This window comes from Coptis chinensis, chromosome 4 (assembly GCF_015680905.1).
Source record: "Coptis chinensis isolate HL-2020 chromosome 4, ASM1568090v1, whole genome shotgun sequence".
NCBI classification, from domain to species: Eukaryota; Viridiplantae; Streptophyta; class Magnoliopsida; order Ranunculales; family Ranunculaceae; genus Coptis; species Coptis chinensis.
The window spans coordinates 53,397,386-53,418,520 of NC_141459.1; the positions used below are offsets into that span (position 1 = coordinate 53,397,386).

At 38.7% G+C, this 21,135-nt stretch overlaps 1 protein-coding gene and 1 long non-coding RNA gene across 3 annotated transcripts; both read right to left on the reverse strand.

Annotated features, from left to right (window-relative positions):
* Positions 1 to 431: 431 nt before the first annotated feature.
* On the reverse strand, positions 432 to 2,046 carry LOC147503975 (uncharacterized). The gene is made up of 3 exons (XR_015192891.1): positions 1,597 to 2,046; positions 1,359 to 1,478; positions 432 to 991 (listed from the first exon to the last, which is right to left on the reverse strand). It is a non-coding gene; the product is annotated as an uncharacterized LOC147503975 (long non-coding RNA).
* Positions 2,047 to 7,185: 5,139 nt separating this feature from the next.
* Positions 7,186 to 13,551, reverse strand: LOC147503976 (Sterile alpha motif (SAM) domain-containing protein). Of its 2 annotated transcripts, none has more exons than XM_086557100.1 (4): positions 13,500 to 13,551; positions 13,177 to 13,232; positions 8,247 to 8,439; positions 7,186 to 7,606 (listed from the first exon to the last, which is right to left on the reverse strand). In XM_086557100.1, exons 2-4 carry the CDS (start codon positions 13,228 to 13,230, stop codon positions 7,476 to 7,478), a joined length of 378 nt encoding a protein of 125 aa, XP_086413226.1. In that variant the 5' UTR covers positions 13,231 to 13,232; positions 13,500 to 13,551; the 3' UTR covers positions 7,186 to 7,475. The 2 variants fall into 2 exon arrangements, with proteins under 2 accessions (XP_086413226.1, XP_086413225.1); XM_086557099.1 differs by lacking the exon at positions 13,500 to 13,551 and adding an exon at positions 13,332 to 13,474.
* Between the last annotated feature and the right edge of the window lie 7,584 nt (positions 13,552 to 21,135).

Consider the following 21,135-nt stretch of genomic DNA (forward strand, 5'->3'; position numbering starts at 1 on the left):
TATGCCTAGAAAAGAATTCAGTGCAAATAATGAATAGAAATGGGGATAAGGGTCACCTTGCCTTATCCCTCTTGAAGCAGTGAACTTCCCAAATGGAGAACCATTAAGATTAACCGAGAAAGAGGTAGATGTAAAACAGATTTTAATCCAGTTAATCCATTTAGAGCAAAAACCAAATTGTTTTAAAATTTGAAAAAGGAAAACCTATTCAATTTGATCAAAAGCTTTATGCATATCAAGTTTAACAGCCATACACCCATGAATCTCTTTTTTCTTTTTTAGTTTTTGTAAAATCTCCATAAGAATAATAGTATTGCATATAAAAACGCACAACTCTTTTAACATATCTTTAAGGCCATGGTTGCAAGATGGCCCAATAGCAAACTAAGGCCCCGCAACAAGCACACTGCAAACAGAACCTAAATTGAAAAGAAATCACAAAAACCATTTCACTTGTCTTGTTCCTTTGATGATACAGCCATACAGGGCCAGTGTAACAAGAGATACATGTGCGTTTGGTCCTACTAATTAGTGTACACATAGATGTCCTACGTAGTTTGACAAAAGATTGTGTCACTTATGTTGGATATACGATACAGATTTAAGTTAAATGTTGGAGAAAATAATCAAATTGATCTTCATAGAGATTGTGAGACAGCAAATAACGGCCAAATCAAAAGAATGGATTTCAGGCTAGACTTCGCATTGAGCTTCAAAGTAGGTTGTGCATTCGGGTTTCTGATCAACTTGCCTCAAACAGTGCATATCTATATCCAAGTAGACGATGCATTGGGAGCAAACGTTAATTTATACATTTTATATTAAAAAATAATGAAACTAAATGAGAAACAATGTATTAAACGTGTTCATCAGTCGACTTCCCAGCTACAGGTACAGTTGATCCTGCCCCAGCATACAATTCTTCTGCATTGTCAGAAGTTTGGTATGTATATTTTGTAAGGACTCCAACATCTGATTCTGTAGCACCTTCCTGTTCAGTCATGCCAGAAATAATGGTGTAAGCAGTGAATTAGTGATGATAATTCATAATGACTCATTAGTGATATATTCTCTAATTCTCCATTTGTATATACCTGGCCACCTATGTAAGAAAGGAGGATGATCATGCAAGGCATACAACAGCACATACACGGCAAAGAAACAAGGTAAAAGATGGCATGCATTGCAAGAAATACTACAACCAACTTGCACAAATTTACCACGAAACTATTAGAGAGTGATCAAACAAATCAGTAATCCGCAATGAATTAGCTAGTGGTTCAAAGATAAATAAACAAAATGGATGTGTGCAATAAATTAATAGGCATAATAAGCAGTTGACTTAAATTATTGCATACCAATAGAGACGGGGAGCATAGTGCTGCAGGAGGTAACCACCAGATACTATCCAGTAAATTCCAATAATCCACCACGCAAAAGATGCTGCAGTTAATAGAGTTTTCCATATCTTCCCAGTACTGGAACAATATAATCATATGAATTAATGAATTATCAGCACATAAATCAAATGATCCATAGATGTATATAGCAAAACAAGAAGTGCAAGTAGTCCTGATTTCTGAACCATTAGCTCACCTGGAGTAATACGTTTCGACCTAGATTAGAATCACATGAACCACGCAAAGAAATGCATACACACCAATCCAAATCCTAATGGGAGTGGTAGTATATTCACTCAGAGTGCAAGACAGTATGACAACAGATACTACAATTAACGCTAGGTTCCATTCTATATCAAGGGGAGCCGCTGCTCTGGCCAGAAGTAGCAGGAGAGGATTAGCAGTGTACGTTTCTTCCCTTGGCAGCAGCAGTGGCGTAGAGGAAGGCGACGAGACACCTACTGATTCTTCACTTGCCATTGTTTCAAGAAATTAAATGCGACAAATGTGATACCTCTGTCTTTTTCTCTAACCTGTGGTTTTCCTTAAAAGGTGTGTCACCTTGCTCACAAGGACAATTCCATTCAGTATCAAGAGATGCCACAAAAATATATCCAGTTTAACAAATAATAATCTTGTCCAAGTTGGGTGTTATATATATATATATATATATATATATATATATATATAATATTTGCACCAACAGGAGGGGGGGTGTTAAAGAAATGGAGCTAGTAATCTCTTGCAACAGCTACAGCCACCGATAAGGACTTTGAGCAGCCTAAAGTAAACTTTGAAGGAGAATATTTTGTATTAAAACGAATAATCTTATTTTAGTTCTCTAAGAAAACGTGGGTTGTGTATACTTCAACTTTCTGTATCCTACACAAAAATGCACAATTCAATCATATCAACTGTAAGGGACATCTTATGTAATGCTCACGTGATATACACATGATCCACGACTCGTATCCAGAGAACTCTATAAGACATGACTCAAGATGACGACTCGACTCCATATACTCGTCACACATGAAGTCGACTCGACTCAGACACTCATTGCACTCGTGTAGTCCTCAAGATCGATTCAGTTCTAGACAGCTAATACACAACCACATCTCATGACATTATCACTTGCAAGATTCATCATTGTTATCATTAGCACCAAAACTTTGTCCACTATAACATTCAAATCATTACCATCATTAGTTTTTTTTATAACAAAGTTATTGGGTTAGGCAGACCACTACCCTACCTGTATTAGAAATTCAATATCTTACATAGATTTTTCCATGTGCATCTATCCTCTTTTACAAAAGAGTCGAGAGATACATCCTAATATCAACTCAAACACCACAATATCAAGAACCACTCACTACACACGTGCAATTTATGAGCATGTGTGGTTCATCCTAACAGCACACATGTCCATGCCATCACGTGTCCTTTCAAATGCATGCTCCCAACACCTATAAAAGCCAATCCAGAACTACATTGGTTTGATTCCAATTCCACCCAAGATACTGGATACGTAGATATCTTCCTCTCTTGAGAAGAGCAACTATTTTCAACCAACCAACACCTTTTCTTTTTACTAAACCCTGAGCTAAATCATCTTTTGGTGTAATGTCCTATTAATCCTTAGGGATAAAATTAGACATTTACATCAACTCCTGCCTTATTCTAGTTTTATCATTGTTATTTTAGAGAATGGGTCAAAATGCCCGGTTCCAGACCTCCAGCAGGACAAGCAAGAGTGACATGGCAACGTCTTACTCTCAAGTATAAATTGCGAGTCTTGGAACTCAGTTGCTTCTTTCTTTCTTTCTTTCTTTCTTTCTGTTTTTGATATTTTACATCACATTATCCAACTTTCATTACAACATTCTTATGCAAAGTAAACTAGTTCAGTGACAGTGCACAGTACTGCAGTAGCTTAGATCGACTTTGCATCAGGCGCAATCAAGTTAATTTACAAGCTCTAATCCTTAATCCAAAATGAATATTAATATAGTAGAACATGAACAAAAACGCCCAAGAAAAGTCAATCCCTATACATGACAGCAAAACTTTGTCTCACATCTTTGGTTTTTAACCATGTAGTCCATGAACTTATTGTAGTTGTACATTATTTTGTTACGTCACAATGGCTATAACAGCTTCTCTCTCGGTTGAGAAACAATAGGGCGGCGCGCAGCCTCATTATTATTGAACACGTATTTGCTAACTATGAAGATGATGGTCTAGTGGCAACTAACAACTGACCATATATAGTTTACATTACTTTTACAATACCAAAACGATATAATAACAAAAAAACAAATCAAAGACGGAAAAATTTGATATCTAGCTTGTCTAGAGATGAAGAGAAGTATCAACTTCATTATTGTCACAGGTAAACGAGGTTCTGTGCAAAGCTCTATTTTTAGGCCATAAGTTCATCAAGAGTGGCGTATCAACATCCCTATAATCAGTCTGCTTGTTGTGGTGGGACTCCGGTCGAGAGGAAAGCGAACCTTGGGGAGATGGTCGAGGAGATAGGCTCAATTCCGGATTGCAGTATCGCCTAGAAGGCTCATAATGCATGGTTGGACTAGTCGTCCTTTCGGACACTGGAAAGAGTCTTAGTACTTCTTTTTGTTCTCTCATTTCCTTCATTCTCTCCAACTGTTTGAACCTCTCTTGCAGCAGAGCTATAGATGAATGTGAAACAATAAGATCACCGTCTTGCTGCCTAACCATTCTTTTAGAATGAGTAATTGTAATTGGAAGTATTGAGAGTGAGAGCAATGAGAGGCTCTAATAGGGTGTATGTTTGTATATATAGTAGATGTACATTGTTTTTTCCCTTCAACTTATTGTATTACAGCCCTCCTTTTTATTCTTGATGATCTAATGGGGACAGAGGAATCGGCGGGTAATGTACTAAATCCAAGAAGTAAAGGTTTTATGACTAGCCTAAGGATGCTTGGTTTGGTGGGTGGTGTAGGCAAAAGAACTTGCAAGAGAGAAAAGAGTGAAGAGAAAATCCAAACAAGAGTGGAAGGTAGCTATTGGAAAGATGTCTATGAAAGAATAAGAAGGTTGATTGAAATATTTGTCTTGTTGTCCTAATGATATCACTTTGGCTTTGGGGAAGATGGTAGCGTTTCTGATTGGCTGTGTAATGATTTTGTATCATTCTTTCTTTTGAACTTAGAGTAGGTTGTGCAGATAAGACAAGTTTGGAGGGAATAACTTTTGGAGTTGGTGTTCTGATTAAAATCACACTAAAAAATCAGAGATATAGCTAGAATCTATCATGCATGCTTTTTACCTTCTCTAATTTACACAATGTTGAGGACAGAGAAAGATACCTACCCAAGCCTCCGCCAACTCTCTGTCTTTCACTTGTTGGATGGGAATGACTTTAGCATTCAGCAAAAGTAATACTGATATGCTTTGGGTTGTAAAATTTCTGAGCAACCCAATGTATAAGAATCTTTAAGTTCGGAGGAAGAAGACACTTTGTACTTTCTGTTGTCCACGGAAACATTATCACCGACAACGTCCAAACGTCCATTCATAGGATCATAATGCGCTAAATCATATGTGAAAAGAAAGTCTTAACAGTGAGAGTGCCTACTCATTCTAAAGGCCTCAGGTAATGCACCACAACTAACCATATGAAAATGATACAATTGATGCTACTCAAGGTAACAAACCAACTTGAACTCGGAAGCAGATACTGAATAAGTTTTAATATTTTCCCAAAGGTTTGGCAATAGTTGATGTGACTGAAAAGGAGATCACTATATAGAAGTAGCTAACCTTAAAGCGATATATACAGGCTAAAATCCGTTCTAACATGTTCATATAAACATTTCCAGATACAAATTCATGGACAAGAACGTACAAGTGAGGCTTTTCAAATTTTGTTCTGTTATTCACAGCAATAAAGTATTAAAATGTCAAGAAGCATATGACCTTCAGGAGTAGACATTGGGTCACTTTCAGCATGCCGTATGAGATGTGCGCGTTAGTTAGTGTCAATAGTTCTTTCGAACTCTATACCGAGCTGACACTATTTGCTCTATGGAGATGCATTTGATCTTAATGTTGGTGCAGAACTTACTAGGAGAAGCACAAGAAACCCAAAGGAACTCCACTAAACCCACAAGAAACCCAAAGGAACTCCACTAAATCCACAAGAAACCCAATTTGTTTCAAACTTTCAACGCATGGAGATATCAAAAGTTGTTGTCTTTTAGTCTGTCAGAACTTCCCTTTTGGCTATATTTTTTTTCGCTTTTGGCTATAGAAACGATTGTTATCAAGGGGGAGCAACCTCTGGTGCTCCTGAAATTAGTTATCACGCTTTATATCTAGAGGACGACCCAAAGACTATATAATAAATTAACATTTGAACCGAGGATCCTGGATTTATCCAATGGGTGAGCCTTCTTTTCTTCTGTTTTTTTTGTTCCTGAGTGTTCAAACTCAAAGAGGTGCTAAATAGGGCAATCAGCGCGAAATATACTACAAATAAAACTCATGGAAGATTGTCCGCACACCCATGCTAGCAATTCTCTAAATAATTTATGAATAATACACTAATCGAATTTTACACGAAAATCAAATTTTTGAAGGCCTAAACGTTTAATACTTCAGCACTTTTCAATAATTCGGAATAATTTACGTTTTTTTTCACTATAAGTTGCTGCGAAAAGATAATAGACACGGAAGATTGTTACCGTGAGCCTTTTTTCGTTTAATTTTTTTTTGATAGTCACCGCAAAAAAATTCAATTACCGGGAGATGGTTATGTTCACCACAATAGAGTCTTTGCTTATATTAATTACCAAAACTCTTCTTCATCAACTTGATAACAAGTTTTTCCTTAGAGTGTATGAAAAAATTTGCTACATGATAGCAAGGCTATTCATCGATTGTATATATTTTTTTCATGGCTTTGGTGTTGTTCTTAGAGCGTATGAAGAAACTCTAAAGAAAAAGATGGGATATCCGTAGCCATGTGTTCAAAATTTGAAGTGAAAAAAAAAATAGAATCAAAAAAATCCTATACAGAAATTCACTCCCGTGAAATGTGGGATTTTGCAGCCGCCACGGAATATGTGAGATCTCGCGGTAACTCACTGCCGTGGAACTATCAGGCATGTGGAGTGTAAATCCCGCAACCCTTCACCGAGATCATTGGTCAATCTTACACGTCTGTCCTCTTAAAAGGACTTTGTGACAGTGGGGAGCTCTTACTTCAAATTAGTGATAAAATAAAACGTAAAATTCCTACAAGTCCGCAACTACTTACACTTTTAAAGCCAATACCTAAAGAACACTTAAATGAAAGGTTAGAAATAGTTATCCTGCATAAACAAATAACTATATAAATATTTTGGAGCGTCAAACAATCGTGTCAAACAAACGTGCAAATAAATGCATGATACGGGAAGCCAACTTGATGAATGCACCAATCAAGTTATCATGCTAGTTTCATGTTTAAAACATGGCCATCTTTAAGCATGAAAATCACACAGGGCAGAAACAGTATATTTATGGATTGAGCTAGTTTTGTTGTGTCAAATACTCAAATGTGTGATCATAGACTACCACGTGTAGAATTCTCCTTAAAAATCTCAACACAATTAAAAAGATAACATTTGTATCCAAGGGCCAGAACACTAAAATACCCTGTCAGGTATCATGTGTTGTCAACTTTGATCTCCTTTTTAAGGTTTACGATCAACTTCTCTCTAGATAATTGTAAATGCAAAGAAAGACAACATGATAACAAAGCCTTATGGACTCCATTCAAATATGTTGAACCGTCATACTTCCTGTAAACATTCTATGTTTTTTATGAATTAATACAAACATATAAAAGATAACCAACAAATACAAATGAAATGCACAGAAAAGCTTGCACTATGCCACTATGGGCAGGAGACTTCTTCCAAACTGCGGCAGATTTTCAGAACAAACAGACATGTTTTTCCATTTAAAAGAAAAAAGAAAATTACAATATGAAAAAGAAAAAGAAAGAGTTAGAAAAAAGTTTACATACAAATGAAGCTTGGATCACGGTTCTAGCTTCAAGGAAACAACTCGAGACTGTCTGTTGCGCTTCGCCACTTTAACAAAAACTACTGAAAGGCAGGCTGGGGCCCACCATGGCCTTCGTACTGCTTGCTCTCCTTTCAAACAAGCCACTGTTGAACTTTGAGGTCAGACAGTGCAGTGGAAAAATATTGGTGACACTGTAGTAAAAATTCCATACTCTATAATAACAGACTAAGGACAACCATTCATTCCACATCAAAACAAGGGCAACTGTATGTCCCAGAAATAGTGGAATTAGATAATTTTTAGTCTTCACACCAAAAGCAAACTCAAAGTACAGGTCAAGTTGACACTAAGAACATCCAACATCATATATGTGGTACTTGCATAACAAACTGAAAGAAAGGAATTTCAGTGACAGTGTATGAAATATTCGATACTATATATAAGGCAACCAGTGACTCAATATTATCAGAAGACTACAAGAAATGTTCTAGAAATAGTTGATTTCGATAATTTTAGTCTTCACACTACAAGCAAGCTCAAAATACAAGTCAATTAGATACTATGACCATTCTACATCACATCTTGAATTTGCATAACGAACTGATCATACATTCAACATGTGCTAGCATAAGAACATGTAGATGGGTCCTGAGGTCGTACAAATTGAATATATGAACTCCAACAGATAATTTTAGAGTAAGATAAGCACTGCTTTATTAAATCAGTGTCGACATATTTGACTAATGAAAAATTACAACGCCAGAAATGAGAGAGAGAGAGAACCTTTAATGCGTCTGAGCTCCTTGCACAGAGTGATAAAGTCTCCCCATTTCATGTGGCATCGCCTAATAAATCTGAGAATCTGTTCTGTGGTAAACATGGATAAGCTCTCCAAATACTCTCCATTGACACCATTTTCTTCGAAAACTTGGCGATAGCTACCAAGATTTATCTCCTCCAACCATAATCCAACATCCTTAAAAACATGCAACATGAGTCAGCCATAAAAACATCTCCTGACCAAGAAGACACAGCTTTAGAGAAAACGAAAACATAGAGAAAGAGTTTTGCTAGCTCCTTTGTAATCCTCAGAAAGCTCCCAATCAATGCCTCTCTTATCTTGGGGATGAGAATCAATTGACACGCAGCCTACTACTAACTTAGTTCAGACCTATGTAGCATCGACCTTCATATTTCAGAAAAACCATGTCTGACACACCGATACTTGTGTCAAACACACGGACATTCTGATGCAAATGACTTCAGCTTAGTTAAAAGCTAAAACCCTAAAGAATGAAAAGAAGAAGTGAAAAGGCAGGAGAGAAATGACAAAGCTCTTACTCCTATATCCAGTGACACTGGAAGGAAATACAAGAAAAACGATGAAGAAAATAAATATTATACTCAGTGTAAATCATGTGTCACCGCCAATGAACTTTAGTTATGTTTTATAGTCGACAACAATGAGATGGTAAAAAATAATCACGTGTTTAAATTGATCAATAAGAGTTGGAAAGCTAGTCTAAACACAAAGTATTCACACAGCCGAGTAGCGACGATTTCAAGAAGCCGCGCCGCACATTGTACGTGTGTTGGACATCGACACCACTTGACCCTGTGCCAAATGTCACCTAGGTGGACTAAGGACTTTAGCTTCATAAAATGCTGTTCCTCTGCCCTCATACGCTTAGATTTGCTTCTTAACAAACTTTTGTTCATCAAGACACAAAAACATAAAAATATTCACAGTGTTAGTATCATATACAGTACTAGAGAATACCGTATCAAAGAAAAAAATACGCAAACATATTTTTACCTTAAATTAATTAACTAAGCGTATGCCATACCAAAAGATAAACAGATCTGCATTTTTATTTTTATTTTGACAAGCCCGTTTTTAATGAGATCAGTAACTCAGTAGTGTTGGAGGGGGTCAAACCCCAGATATCCAGTATAATCACCCAGAGGTTTGACCAGCTAAGCTAGCTGGCACAAGCAATTTCTGCCTTTTGTTTTCAGATCATTGCACACCCTTCTCCCTCTATAAATGTTTTATTGGACCTTGCAACTTTGAACAAGACTTCATCGAGTGCAACAATGATTTAATTGGACGATGCAGCTTTTAACTCAACAAGAATTATCCTGGGGTTCTCTTGGGGCAGATAAGGAGGACCATTCTTGACTTCATCAATATATGCTTAAGTTTACAGAAGATGCTTTTCCTTGACCCTAATCATCTATAAGTTTATATCATGTTTCATCAAAATGATTTTTCTTCAGTTTGAGTTGATTCTCACGTTTGAAGATTAACTCAACCAAAGCATCTCTTATGATTGGGTATCGTGGATAAAATATCAATAGACTAGCAATGCAATATAGGAGAAGAAATAGGTTAGTGCTATGTATTGAGGACAAAAATAGTGGACAACAATACGTAGACTTAGACATTAGATAGCTTTTTAGACTTTTGGCTTGATTACACAAATGAGGTACAACAAGCCTATTTATACGCCTCTATGAACTGAATCTACAAGAGCTCTCTAAGTTCTCGCTTGACATTTGTTGTTTGAAGTAATATGTTTGTCTTGGGTACTAGACTATTGTAGTACAGTTGTACTAGGTTCTTCACACATGTCACTATGACTCAAACACGTACATGCTCCAGCAGACTGGTAGTCTCCATAGCTATATTTCTAGTATTAGCTTCACATGTCAACCATATTGAAAAGAATGTAGAGAACTCTTAAAGTGCATTAAGTTTTAACACTCCTCTTACTCCAATCATACTTCAGTATCTCAAATTAAGGTCAAGAAAATGGCAATACCTACGTTTGAGATTAGGGCAGGGAACGGGTCGGGTTCAGGTCAGATATGACTATCCGAATCCATATCCGAATTTTTTCATCGTATCAGAATTCGAATTTCTTAAAATATTTCTATCCAAATTCGAATAAAAACCCGATCGGGTAACACTAAATTTTGTATTTAATTGAAAATAATATAATATTTTATTATTTCTCCGTATTCGAATCCGACTGGATATATCTGTATCCAAATTAAAAAACAAATATATTTTTTTACCCAAACCTGATCCAAATTGGATTCGGCTCGGGTCGACCTGATTCCCTGCCCTATTTGAGATACTGCAAAACACGTTTGGAGTAACAAAAAAGTGCAATAAAGAGGAGTGCACTTCGCAATTTCTCAAATTTAGGTCGATGTGTTGGCTTTACCAAAGTTTAAGATACTGCAAAAAAGCTTGGAGTAACACAAAGTGCAATTAGGAGAAGTATTAAAAATTAATGCACATTTGTGATTTCTAGAGAAATCCATATCTTTCTAAACATATTGAGACATGTAGTACTAAAAAGTTTCACTGTTGTAGATTTCTCTAGAAACTGTGATGTGTTGAAACCTAGAAGTGTCAACAGAGTAGATTAGTACCTAGGAAAATGTATGACTTAATGCAGCAAGTGTAAAATAAGAACCTACCATTAAGGAGTGTCAAAATTTAACACACTTTCTAGAGTTTTCTATATTCTTCACAATATGGTATGACATGTGATACTAATACTAGAAATATCTAGCTATGGAGACTACACTTGAACATGTACATGTGTCTAAATCATAGCGACATGTGCTAAGAACCTAGTACTATACTACACTATCAACTCATAGTTTATTCTCCCTTCATTTACTTCCCAAACAAACACCCCAAATGGACACAGGACACAACCCTTCGAATATGCCCATATCAAAAGATGTGTTCAACTGTTAGAATTTATCAAACGGTCGACCCATTTTCCGCTTCGCAACACTATTTGGTAAGGTTAGACGTACTCAACTGAGCAGATTTTTTTGTGTGAAATCTCCATGGCAAGGAGATCATATTCACCAAAATTCAGTACTCAAATCATTGCGTAGATACACTTTTGGGCTGAGGAGCTCATTTGGGGTGCGTATAGCAGTGTTAGTCTTCGTGTGTGTGTGCTAGGTGAGATAGGTTAGCTAAGAGTGGTATTGATTAAAAAGGTGAGAAGGGAGAGAATAGACTAGCTATGAGCAATAGGCTAGTAGTAGATGTAATAAAGGAGGAGAATAATAGACTTTTGACAAAAAAAAAAACTTAATTAGCTTTTAGCTTTTCAGCTTGCCTCCAACTGAGTTACATCATGCTATGTGTAGCCTCTTAGAAGTAACTTGAGCAAGAGATCCCTTTGTTCTTGCTAGACAGATGTCCCTTAAAATTGATAGATTTGTCATAGCTTCTAGGCTAGTGTACAACACTTGTCACAAGATCTTGACACATGTTACTAGGTTCTTAAACTCTTGTTACTAGATAGAGTAGCCTAAAAGACTAGATATTTCTCATATCATTTCCACATGTCATGCTAGTTTGATAAAGATGTGTAGATGTTAAAAAAAAGTGCATTAACTTTTAACATGTTAACAGTCAATGTGTTTTTGTGTTCTTCACATGGAAAAGACAATTAAAAGTATCAAGCTTTTTTGACTATTCTTGAACATAGTGACAAATGTTAAGAGCTAGTGAAAAATGCTGTAAACTTCTAATAATTCAGTGACAACTACATTATGGAGAGATCTTGCTAAAGTCGGTTCTAAGAGCCATCACGTACTTAAGTTGGAATCAAGCTAAAAGCTAACAAAGTTAATGGTTGTCTATTGACTCTATTCTCCTCCTTTATTACATCCTACTACTAGCCTATTTCTCTCTTTTATCACTTTTTAAATCAGTACACCTAGCAACCACACACTCCAGCATGGACAAACTACTTACTGAATAAGATTTCAATTTTATAGGTCATGATCTAATAACCACCATAGAAAATAAAAGAAGGGATTTTTGGTTGTAAACTCCCATTATATGAACCCAGAGTTACAAACCCCCCCGTCACAAACATATTAACAAAACGTTGGTATTATGAACTATGAAACATCTGTTATTAAGATCTCTTTTGTTTTCATCCCTATCTATTTGCATTTCACCAATAATCTCCTTCCCCAATACTGCCCACCCCTCTTCTGCTCTCTAGTCCTCTCTCATGGGCAAAAGGTTCAGATAAAAATAGTACAACTTTGAATTAATTTCCTCTTCATTTTTCCAAAACACTTCATTTCCTCTTTCATTCTTCTCCCACTCTGCATCTCCACCTTCTCCAGTTCAACCAACACAGAGGATGAAGGTTATAACAATAAATCATTTTTGGTATCTCGACGTATCAGATGCCATTACACATCGTATCCTACTGAATGTCACTTTGTCTCACGGGAAAGACCCACTATTCAGTTTCACAAACCGCCAACATGAAACGGTAGCTCATCACCTCACGATTCACTAGAGAGTGCAATATCCTATAACTTTAGCACTAACTGAACCCGAACCACTAAAACTTCACCAATTATTGAATACTATGGCTTAATTATTTATAAATAGTCTATATACACTTCATATAAACCTGTCTAAAATTTTGTTATACCAAACAAATCCTTATCAATGAACATATTTTATTGCCATAAAATTAAACAAATCATAAGACTAAATTAAGTCAAATTGATGCAATTACCAACAAAAAAAAAATCTACCAACAGATCTCAACAAATTCCCACTATTAAAATTCCCAATAATTAACATAATTCAATCATTAACAATCGAAAAAACAGTAAAAAACAAAACTTTTTAACTTTAACATACCTCAACAGTCCATATAAAGAAATCCAAAGGCTCTGGTGGTCTGCCTTTATTCATATCTAAACAAAAAAAAAACATCAAATTAAACATTTAAGTGGTCAATTTAAATGAAAATTAAACCCAAATTAATGAAATTTGGAGGAATGGGATTCAATTACTTTATTAAAACTGTGAATTTGAGGTAAAATTTTCAAGTTTCAAGGCGAAATTCCATGAAAATGTGAAATGTGTGAAGAAGAAGAAAGCAAAAATTTAGACTCGCTTTTTACACCCACTAATAAATCTATAACTTTTTCTTTTTAGTTTGGGACCACCGAACCACCCACCTGCTTATTTTGACTTTTAGCTTTCTCTAATCTTCTGTTAATTTTGGCATTTGTTTCCCTTCTTTATCCTGAAGGGGGTATATACGTACTTTCTCAGCTCACTAGGCTGAACAGCGACTTCTTTAGCTTGCAAACCATAATAAATTAATAATAAATATCTTTCGAACAAGAACAAGAATAAGAAAACAGATCGATCGATTGATTGATAATAATATCTCGCTATGTATTTTGCCATTTTTTTGACACAAACAGACCATTTCATTAACATATAGCAAAGAAAGAGATGGTACAAATCGTTTTGGACACGACTGAAGCTTAACTTCACTGACATAGGCATTACAAGATAACTGAAAATTGGACTTAGCAGATTCAACCATGAGATGTCGTGCATGTTGGATAAGATTTCGCAGGATTTTTTCAAATCTAAAGTTTCCCGCAAAAGACTCAAAAGAGATCGACCATGAAACAGAAGGAGACTCTCCATGGTTTAATTGTCCGAGCATACGATCACCTTTTCAATATTTAGTTGAAAGGCAGCATGTTGCAAGTCTATGAGGAGCACTTGCAAGTCTGCATCTTTCGCTAAATCGGCTGTGATGTCCTTGCTTTTTACAAAAATAATATTACTGTAGATGTTGGTTATTTTGGGACTATGACCTGATGATTTGTTGGATAGGAAGTGGCTGCACTCTTCTTGGGATAAGAATTGCCTACATATTAAGTTTCTCGGGATAAACTTGAATCAAGCCTTACGTAGTTCATCTCTCTCTATTTATAGATGTGTGCTTGAACCGTTATGGATTGCAGATCCATCTTGTATGCTATCTTGATGATTCACCATTATTCTGATGTTACAAAGTAAATGACTCATTGATTGTTGCGTTGATTGAGCTCGTGGATTACTTTATTTAGTTGATATCTTTCCATGAATGGTCAGAATCTGCCGGTAACGACTTGGGTGTTGGGTCGTTGGTACGATCTGATGTTGTGGAATGAGCTGAAGTAAGACATCATGCCTTGTGGACACGTGCTTCGTAGTGTAGAACGGAGGGTACTTACACAACCCCCTTTACTTTTTATTTGTTCTTTGGACAGCTGTTGCATGGAACAAGAACGGTTTAAAAAGTAAAGTTTGAAAGCACGTGTCTGACAGCTGGTTTGTTTTGAATTTAGGTTTTGGGGAATGTACGGGACCTGCTGGGCTGGATTTGTGGGCCCGGAGTTACGGCAATTTGTGGGCGAGTAATGATTTAAGTTTTGAGAACATGAAACGTTTTTTATTGTCTCGATGTGTTTGGGCAGTTGAGGGGTTTTTTGACTTGTAGAAGATTTTGTTTGTTCACTTTTCAACCAAAGGAAAAAAAAGAATCCAGAGTGAAAGAAAAAAAAAGAAAAAGAGAAAGAAAGAAGAAAAAACTTCTTGTCCTTTTTGAAACAGGTTAGTCCTTCAACTTTAAAAATTTGAGCTTTCTTTTGTTCTTTGATTGTGCAATGTCTATGACTTGTGATAGTTTGAGTGGTGGGGTTGAAGTTAATGAATAGAGAGAGAGAACTGTAAGTGAAGAAACTGAGAAGAGGGTTCATAGTGGTGATGAGGCTTCGTCGTCTTCCTCATTGGAGACGGTGGATGAGAGGAAGCCTATGTTGGTGAATTGTTATGCCGCTTTGAGGAAGGAGTTTGGTTGGGTGAAATCCGATCTATCTATGTACGATCTGGCTGGGGAGAAGAATTTGTATACTAACGACTACGTTCCTTGGGGTGGAGGAGTAGTTGTTTGTTATAGGCAGATGAAGGCTGGGATGAGGCTACCCTTTTCCCGTTTTACTGTGGAGGTTTTGAACTTTTTGGGGAAAGCCCCTTGTCAGCTCATGGGGAACAGTTGGAGGATTCTCCATGTGTTGGACCTGTTGAATGACAGGGGCTACAACATCTGTTTACACGATGTAACAGAGCACTTTGTTATGAGGAAGTCGGGTGCTGTGAACTTTAATTTTCATGTTTATAAGGGGAAGTCTTCTGTTATTGTGGGGGTAAGCAAAGAGGAATGGGGGCGTAAGCCAATGTTTGCTGTAGGTAGATATTGCCCGCATGGTTTGGAGATTGATAAACGTGTTGTACAACCTCGTGGTAGGTCGTTGGTTGTAGGTCGTAATGTGTGTGTTTTAAATTATAATTTGGACGTTCTAATTTATTTGGTTTGTTTTTGCAGAGATTACAATCCGTGATCGTACGAAGAATGGTGTTATTGAAAGATTTGCTTGTTTGAGTTTGGAGGATAAGCAGGCTTTGTTGGGTGAGGTTGCGCATTACTTTAAGAGGCGTGGAGGGAAGAAAATCAACGGTAAGAGGCTGGAGCAAAAAGCTAGGGCTCGCAAGGTTGTGGTTGAACTTTCTGATTCTAGCTCGGAATCTGCCATGGAGAGGGAGAGTCACAAGAAAGCACCTGTTTCTGAAGTGAAAAGGAGTGGAGGTGCTGGTGACAGCCGTTCTGGTGGAGCTAGGACGTCTGGTGGGGTCGTTGAACACCATTCTAGAGCGGTGAGGGCGGCTGGAGGGAGGACGCCTTCTAGACGTCTTGAGTTGGGTGACGTAAATCGTTTGCTATTCCAACGTTCTGAGTTGGGTGATGCAAATCGTTTGGCACTCCAACGTTAATTTGGGGGGGGTGGAGGCTCTGGCCCAACCGCTTTCTCCTCGCGGTGATGTAGATCATTCGCATCCAACCAACTCTCCTCGGAGATCGCGGGTGCCGGAAGTCTTTGCGGTGGGTGCCGGTGGTGGTAGTCTGGTCGTGGGGAGGGGTGATGCTCCCACTTCGTTTCGGAAGCCTAATTTGAAAAGGCATTCCGAAGTGGTTAAGTTGGAGGGAGCGAAGAAGGCCCGATCTGAGTCTGAAGACCGACTGCCCTCGTTGAAGGTCGGCGCGTCTTCAGTCGGGCTTCCCAAAGAGGATGAACCCCGATTGATTTTGGATGATGATCTTTGGTGGTGAGACACGTGGAAAGAAGAAAGTTGGTGAGGCTGAGCTTCTTGCCGAAAGAAGGCGAGGCGGGTCGAAAGTACGGACCCAGGTAAGAAGAGTGACCGTGCTGTCATTGATACCCCTATAGTGGGTTGAAGAAGTTTGTTGAGAATGGTGACTGTAGCTTCAAGTCCCCTTTGGTTGGTGGGGCATTGTTGGAGAGCATTGCGCTTGCTGGGGATAGGTGCAAACTGGATGGTAAGGGTTTGGACGTGAACTTTGTAGAGATGGACCGGTCGTTGTGCTTTGTGAGTATTCTTCCGTCCTGAGCTTGCTCCTTTTTGGTCTTGTTGATTTTGATCCATTTTAATGTCTGTATTTGTTATTTTGTTTGCTAGGTTCTGGTGATGTATCGGAAGCTGAAGGATATGACGTCTTTCTCCGACCGTTATAAGAAGTAGCTGGATGTCAGCAAGCAAACTTGTAGCAGACTGGTGGCTGAATAGCAAGTGGAGAGAACGGAGGTTGCGGTCGGAGATCAACCGCAATGACTTGGTGGTAAAGTGCTTTTGCTGCAACCCGCCTGGATTCCATAAAAGCCGGAGGTTCAAAGAATGGGTCGATGGGTGCAAGAGGCTGCGCTCCGTTGCTGAACGAGCTGAGACTTCATATAACGACTTAGTGGACACGGTGGAGAGTGGCGATGTGTACATTCTGTTGGATGATTATGTTGAGGCATTAGATAAGTATGATCGCCTTAAGATGTCTATTGAAAGTGGGGCTGCAACAGTGTCTGCTGCAGATGCTGGTGTAGATGCTAGTAGACCATCTGATCTGCCATCTGACCAAGTCGTTATGTTACCGGTTGCTCCAGCTGTTGTTCCTGTTGTTTCTGGGTCAGGTGTTTCTGAAGTTGTTGTTGATCAGGCTACTGGTTTTGGTGTTGTAGAGGGTGGTGATTTGGACCCTTTGAATGTGGATAATCTTTTTGTGTGAACTGATTATGAACGTCTTGTGCTTGTCTTTGATTGGGTTGGGAGGTCTTTCAACGTCTTATGCTTGTTCTTTTTCTTGGGTTGGGAGGTATTTGAACAATATTTAAACAGCTTTTGTTCTTGATACTGATACAATATTATTTTTTGATGGGGATACTGAGGTCGTTTTCCTAGGATAACCTGAGGGCCTCGGTATCTAACCGATTCTGTAATTAGAAAATTTTTAATTACTTACTTATTGAAGTCGGCTTGAAGTATGCATGTGATTGCTTTGGTTTTGACTGATTTGTTGTTTGACGACATGTGCTATATAGTACTAGTCCTGATGGACTGCTTGACTTTGCTAGGTCGTCTTTTGTCACAGGTTGTAGAGCGTTTGAGTACGACCTGATGCATTTGCGTAGTTGGCACCTAGGTGTACGCCCTGATTCGTTCCTTTTGGGGGAACTTCTGATTGATATAATTAGCCTTTGAGTGGCCATTATATTTGAGTCTGACTTAAACCTTTTGTGAGGTCGTAAGTTGACTTGGGGTCTTTTGGGGTCCCCTAGATTGAATTTGTCTGATAATTGGCTTTTGAGTGTCAATTACAATTGAACCATACTTAACCCTGGTGTTGGTGTTTAAGTTGGTTTAGGTCCTTTTGGGGGACTTTGGTTTGAATTGATTGAAAATTAACCACTGCGTGGCTGTTGTTGAGTCGTTCTGGATTTCATCTTTGATATCCGACATGACATTGTGATTTCTTAGGTCGGGCTGCGTAGTATGAAATGCGAGGTGCTCATGTAATGCAAAAATGATAGCTACACTCAAAGTGTTGATGAAATTTCATTCATATTGAATTATGTACTTGGAGAAAAAAACTTATTGATAAAAGCGCTTGAGGAGAGCTGTATTCCAAGGTCGGGGAAGCCTATCACCGAGCTGGGTTTTAATCCAGTATGCGCCATTTCCAACGACTTTGTCAACAATGTAGGGGCCTTCCCATGTTGGGTCGAGCTTGGCTAGTACTAAAGTCTTTTTGAGGACTAGGTCGCCAGCTTGGAAAGATCTTGGGACGACCCTCTTGTTGTAAGAACATTGGATTGTTTGGTGGTACCAAGCTAGGGATATTGTGGCAATTTCTCTACCTTCTTCTAGGAGATCAACTTCTTTTGCCAAGACGTTGTCATTGACTCCTGATTCCACAATGTTAGAATGTGTAGTTGTGATTGTGAGTTCTGATGGTATCACTGCTTCCGTTCTGAAGCAAAGTGTGAAAGGAGACTCATTTGTATTGGCTCTAGCTGTTGTTCTGTATGCCCATAGAATGTTTTCGAGTTGCTCTGGCCATTGGTTTTTCTTGCTCTCCAGCTTCTTTTGGAGGTTTTCTTTAATGACCTTGTTGGTGGCCTCTGATTGGCCATTGCTTTGTGCATATCTAGGCGTAGAAAATGCTTGAGTGATGCGCCATTTTTGTAGAAAATCCTTGACTTGTGTGCCAGCAAATTGTGTTCCGTTGTCCATGACTAGGGTGTGGGGTAGACCAAATCTAGTGATGATATTAGTCCAGATGAAGTTGATTATATTGACTTCCTTGACTTGGACTAGTGGGATTGCTTCAACCCACTTGGTGAAGTAATCTGTGGCAGCTAGGACGTATTTGAGCCCTGATTTCTTTTGCGGGATGAACGGTCCCATGATGTCTAGCCCCCACATGTGGAACGGCCATGGGCTGGCTATGTTAATCAATTCTCTTGCTGGACTTAGGTGATTGTGGCCAAAAGTTTTACATTGGAGGCATTTAAGAACGTACCTTTTTGCCTCGATATGCACGCCTGGCCAATAATACCCTTGGGCGATTGCTTTGTGTGCCAGTGATCTTGCTCCTGCGTGGTTGCCACATTCACCTTTGTGGATTTCGTCGAAAATGAGTTGTACCTCCCTTGGAGTTATGCACCTTAGGAAGGGTCCTCCTATTGATTTGCGGAATAGTCTTCCTTTGATCACTGTGTATCTTGGGGCTCGGAGTTGTATTGCACGAGCATTCTTTGTTTTTGATGGGATATCACCATGTAAGATGAACTTGAGGAATGGGCCCATCCAAGATTGATTGATCTCTTCTTTAGATGAGGGCTAAAAATCTGTGAGGCTATTGATATTTTCTTTCTGATAGGCAGGTCGTTCCAGAATGTCAATGTAGACTGTGGTTGGACATGCCTCTTGTGTTTTGGAGGCTAGGAAAGCCAAACTGTCTGCTTGTCTGTTGTCTTCTCGAGGAATATGGTCTAAGAATAATGTTTTGAATGAGCTGATTATGTCATAAACGACCTGAGCATACTTTGCCAAGTTTGCTCCGTTTGTGACATATTCTTTGGTGATCTGCTTGACGATTAGCTGGGAATCGCTGTAAGCTTTAAACTTTGAGACTTGTAGTTGATGTGCCATTCGGAGGCCTGTGATCAATGCTTCATATTCTGCTTTGTTGTTGGACGTTGCAAAATCGATTTTGATTGATTTTTGTAGCTGGGCTCCCTCTGGTGAAGTTAATCAGCCCCCAATCCACTACCACTGTTATTGCATGCGCCATCTACGTGGAGGTGCCATGTGTCTGGGGTGGCTTGTTGATGGAGTGAAGTGATTAGCTCGGGTTCCCAGTTGGTGTTTTCGACGGAGAAATCTGCCAAGAAATTAGCAATGACCTGGCCTTTGCGAGATGTTTTGGGAACGAACTCGATGTGATGTTCTTCGAGTTCTTAAGCCTATTTGGCCATGCAGGCTGTTTTGTTGTTAGAACTCAATACCTGTTTGATAGGTACATCAATGATGACCTTGATGCTGTGAGATTGGAAGTAAGGTTGGATTTTCTGAGCTGAGTAGAGTAAAGAAAGCATTTCTTTTTCCATCGGAGAGTAGTGCTTTTCTGCATCTGCCAACGTCTTATTAGTGAAGTAGACCGGCTTTTTGATTCCATTATGCTCGCAAAAGAGAACTGAGCTGATTACGAAGTCGGTAGTTGCAAGGTACAACCCTAATGTTTCTCCTTCTTTTGGTTTGGACAGGACGGGTGGAGTTGATAAATAAGTTTTCAGGTCGTTAAAGGCTTTATGGCACTCATCTGTCCAAGTGAATGTTGCTCCCTTTTTGAGTATTTGTAGGAATGGTCTGCATTTGTCAGATGCTCTTGAGATGAACCTGTTGAGGGCTGAAACCATGCCAGATAACTTGTGGATTTGTTTCTTTGTAGTTGGTTCTGGGTTTGCTTCAATGCGTCTTTGTGAGACGAGGTAACCTAAGAATTTCCCTAAGGCTACTCCAAATACACATTTGGCTGGGTTGAGCTTCATCTTGTTTTGGCGGAGTCGTTCAAAGGCCTCTTGTAGGTGGGAGATGTGATCACCTGCCTTTTCGCTTTTGACCACCATGTCGTCTATGTAGACCTCCATAGTGTCTCCTAGCAAGTCTTTGAACATTTTGGTGACCAGTCTTTGGTAGGTCGCGCTTGCGTTCTTCAAGCCGAAAGGTAGGACGTTATAGCAGAACGTACCTTGTTCGGTTATGAAGGACGTCTTTTCCTGATCTTCTTTTGCAAGTGGTATTTGGTTGTATCCACTGTATGCGTCCATGAACGATAAAAGCTCATGGCCGCAAGTTTGATCTACCAGTATGTCGGTTCTTGGTAGGGGGAAGCTATCTTTT

Excerpts from the sequence above, each read along its gene's own strand:
- LOC147503976 (XM_086557100.1), bottom strand. The coding sequence starts at position 13,230 with ATGAATAAAGGCAGACCACCAGAGCCTTTGGATTTCTTTATATGGACT. Across the intron at positions 8,440-13,176 it reads TCTTTATATGGACTGTTGAG|GATGTTGGATTATGGTTGGA; the intron begins GTATGTTAAAGT and ends CATGTTTTTAAG. Across the intron at positions 7,607-8,246 it reads GGAGCTCAGACGCATTAAAG|TGGCTTGTTTGAAAGGAGAG; the intron begins GTTCTCTCTCTC and ends AAAGTTCAACAG.